At 33.3% G+C, this 3455-nt stretch overlaps 1 protein-coding gene across 1 annotated transcript; it reads left to right on the forward strand.

The window, feature by feature from the left end:
* Positions 1-1272: 1272 nt before the first annotated feature.
* On the forward strand, positions 1273-2896 carry LOC108480924 (uncharacterized). Its single transcript, XM_017784065.2, has 5 exons — positions 1273-1577; positions 1656-1845; positions 1964-2170; positions 2266-2457; positions 2573-2896. The coding sequence occupies exons 1-5, from the start codon at positions 1387-1389 to the stop codon at positions 2705-2707; spliced, it is 915 nt and encodes a 304-aa protein (XP_017639554.2). The 5' UTR covers positions 1273-1386; the 3' UTR covers positions 2708-2896.
* The last annotated feature ends 559 nt before the right edge of the window (positions 2897-3455 follow it).

Below are 3455 nucleotides of genomic sequence, written 5' to 3' on the forward strand. Positions count from 1 at the left end.
ATAGTCTACTGGCACTGGAATGCTTCGAATCTCTTTTGTCTAAACATATTTTATTATTTCAGGATTTAATTTTTTTTTTAAAAAACTAAGGGGTAAAAATGAAATAGTCCAACGTTAGACAACGGCGGCGTCTACGGTTTGTAAACGGGAGCCTAAGCGAGTAACATAAATACGAGTGCTTTAGCCCACACGCGGCCTTGCGCGTAATATAATTTAATTAGTGTATTCACTATGAAACCCGCAGTGACCAATCTCGTATTTCTTCTTTTTAGGGATGAGGTTAGTGTAGTGCATTTAAATTTTTTTTTTTTTATATTACCGTATAGTATCTAATTTTATTATTATTATTGTTTTTACACTAGTCACAAGTGAGCTCATTTAAACCCACCTTTAGTTTTTAATCTAATCATTAATTTTTATTCTTATCCATCCACTTAATTCATTGGAAAAATATATATTCATGTTTAATTTATCTTAAATTCGTATTTTTTATTTATATTTAAACTTAATGCAATAAATGATGATTATTTTTTAAAATTTTAATCTCATTATAAATTTTATTATATATGCTCTTTTGATATAATGCTTAAACTTACCTATAATTACTCATTAACCTTTAAATAGAAGAATAATGTGTTTGATGCACTCGAACTCACGTCCTCCTATCTTGGCAATAATATCAATATTAATTAAATTAAAACTCAATTGACAATAATGATTATTGTTTTAAATGGTTATAAAGAATAATAGGAGAATTAATAGAAATAGAATACTCCACTAATAAGATTCAAGTTTGATTTTTTTTCTTTATAAATATGTTGTAAACCTTTATTCGATATTGTATAATACTTTTGATGTCAAAATAATGCATTAAAATTTATTCAAACTGTCAATTTAAGTGGAAAAAGGTGGAGATGAAATTTGTAATTAAACCTTCTTTAATTTATGTATTTTTCCTAAAATATTTGTTAGAAAAAACTATTAAATGTTATAAAATTTGGGACAAATATTAAATGTTGGAAAGTGGTTAAGAAAATTATTATTATTAATTTATATAATTCATCCTCATTATTGATTAGTGTCACTGAAGCAATGAATTTGATTGGGTTTGGTAACGGATGAGAATTCCTTTTGGTTCGTAACCATTTTCACTTACATAGTTTAGGATAAGAATGTTAAAAACCTATGTTATATCCATAGAAATTGAAGGCTATATTTCTTATCATCACAACAAGCGCAAGCATTGTTGGGGTATATCCACTTGTCTTAAACCACTAAAATGTACAAGTAGCAGTAAAAAGAAAAGATAATAATGATTAAAAGCTTGGGTAATTCATTTTGTAGTATATAGTCGGTCCAACACTGACTTATATCTAAGTAAAGTGCATGCATCAACTACAACATTTTTTCTCTGATTACCTTCTATTTTCTTCTATCATTCTAGAGTTTAAACAATTCACTCAAAGCCGAACAATTGAACAAAATTGTCTAACCATGTGTATTGCTGCTTTCATTTGGCAAGCTCATCCACTCTACCCTTTTCTGCTTTTACAAAACAGAGATGAATACCACAACAGGTATGTTTCCATTTCACTTCAATTATTCTTCTCTTGAATATATATTTATCTTATTAATATATATGGGTGGAATTGAAGGCCTACGAAGGCACTTGCATGGTGGGATGTTGATGGTTGTGAGATATTAGGAGGAAGAGATGAAGTAGCAGGAGGGACATGGTTGGCTTGTTCAAGACAAGGCAGAGTTGCTTTTCTCACCAATGTGTTGGAGCTTCATCCCCGTCCCGACGCCAAGACCCGCGGTGATCTTCCACTTCTTTTCCTGGAGGTAAATAAATCTACATGCCTTTTTATTTATTTATTTATTTATTTATTTGGTTGAAGCCAGTTCACCTATCAAAAACGGTGGTCATTCATTAAAAGTAAACACACTGTTGTTGATACAGAGCACAAAGAGCCCCATGGAATTTGCGGAGCAATTGGCCACCGATGCTCATCAGTACAATGGATTTAACCTCATTGTGGCTGATCTTCCTTCCAAATCAATGGTTTACATCTCGAACAGGCCAAAGGGGGAACCCATTAACATTCAACAGGTTTCTCCGGGGCTTCATGTTCTTTCAAATGCCAAGCTTGACTCTCCCTGGCATAAGGTACATTAACTTGTGTCATGTGTTATATTCCTATAAAGTTATGCCCAAAGGCAGATGGACGCTGGAGAATTGATTCATCCACTCCCATTGTGCAGGCTCAGCGACTAGGTAAAGGCTTCAAACAGATGCTCAATAGATACGGTAAAAATGAAGTAAACGTGAAAGAAATGGTTGAGAAACTTATGAAAGATAAAGTGAAAGCTGATAAAAGTAAGTTACCTGGCATATGTGCTCTCGACATGGAGTTCAACCTTAGCTCCATATTTGTTGAAATGGACACCCCACTGGTAAAATTCCAAGTTCTAAACCATCCTCCTACTAAAATTTATGTAGAACAATGTTGAAGCCAATAAAAATTGTGGTTGTTTCAACTTACATATCCATCTATTTTCTGGAATACAGGGCCTTTATGGAACAAGGAGTACTGCAGCAATGACCGTAGGTGCTGGTGGGGAAGTTAGCTTTTATGACAAGTATCTAGAAAAGGGTGTGTGGTTTGAGAGAACCGTCAATTATCATATCCAGAAGCTCAAGTAGATTGAATCCATGTCAAAGCAAGGGATTTTACTACTCAAGTTATTTATTGATTTGCTAATGTTATAAGCATTTTAAGTTTATACTAATTGTACCAAAGGAGTGATGTATGATGTATCCCGGTCTGCCTAATAATGCAAAATCCAATAAAACAATGGAAGAAGAATAAGAAATGTAACATTTTGCAGGGTACGACTCCGTCATCCTCTTTGCTAATTGCATTCAATTCGAAAACCTAAGAATCAGCCAAAAGAAAACTACATGTGCTGAGGTATATGAGGCTCCAAGCACAAATGATATAGCTTATGGAACCTCCAAAGCAGAGCACATGTTGCAGGCATTTGCATTTGTGTGCTGTCTTGAAAACCTACCTCATTTCTTTCTCAACAAGTCAAGTTATGGGAATTGTATTAATGCATGTTTTTAAGCAATTAAAACCCTGCCATCTCTACCTCCTTACAAACCTCTTTACACTAGGTTAGTGTCCCAGAAACCATAAAAATTATAACCCAACGTATTACAAGGATTATTACCCAAGATCATATACCACTAACAACATATATGTAGTGGATCCAACATTCTTTTACTTTGCTTAGCAACTCAACCACGCTCTCAAGCAAGCCGTAAGGTTCAAGTTTCCAGCATGGGTGTCCTATAAAACTAATATGGTTTTACATATTTTCATAACTTTTTTTACGATTGATATTTTAGAAATTGAACCGTCATATATTTCATGTTCAATTTATGTAAG

Source organism: Gossypium arboreum, chromosome 1 (assembly GCF_025698485.1).
Source record: "Gossypium arboreum isolate Shixiya-1 chromosome 1, ASM2569848v2, whole genome shotgun sequence".
In the NCBI taxonomy this organism is placed as follows: domain Eukaryota; kingdom Viridiplantae; phylum Streptophyta; class Magnoliopsida; order Malvales; family Malvaceae; genus Gossypium; species Gossypium arboreum.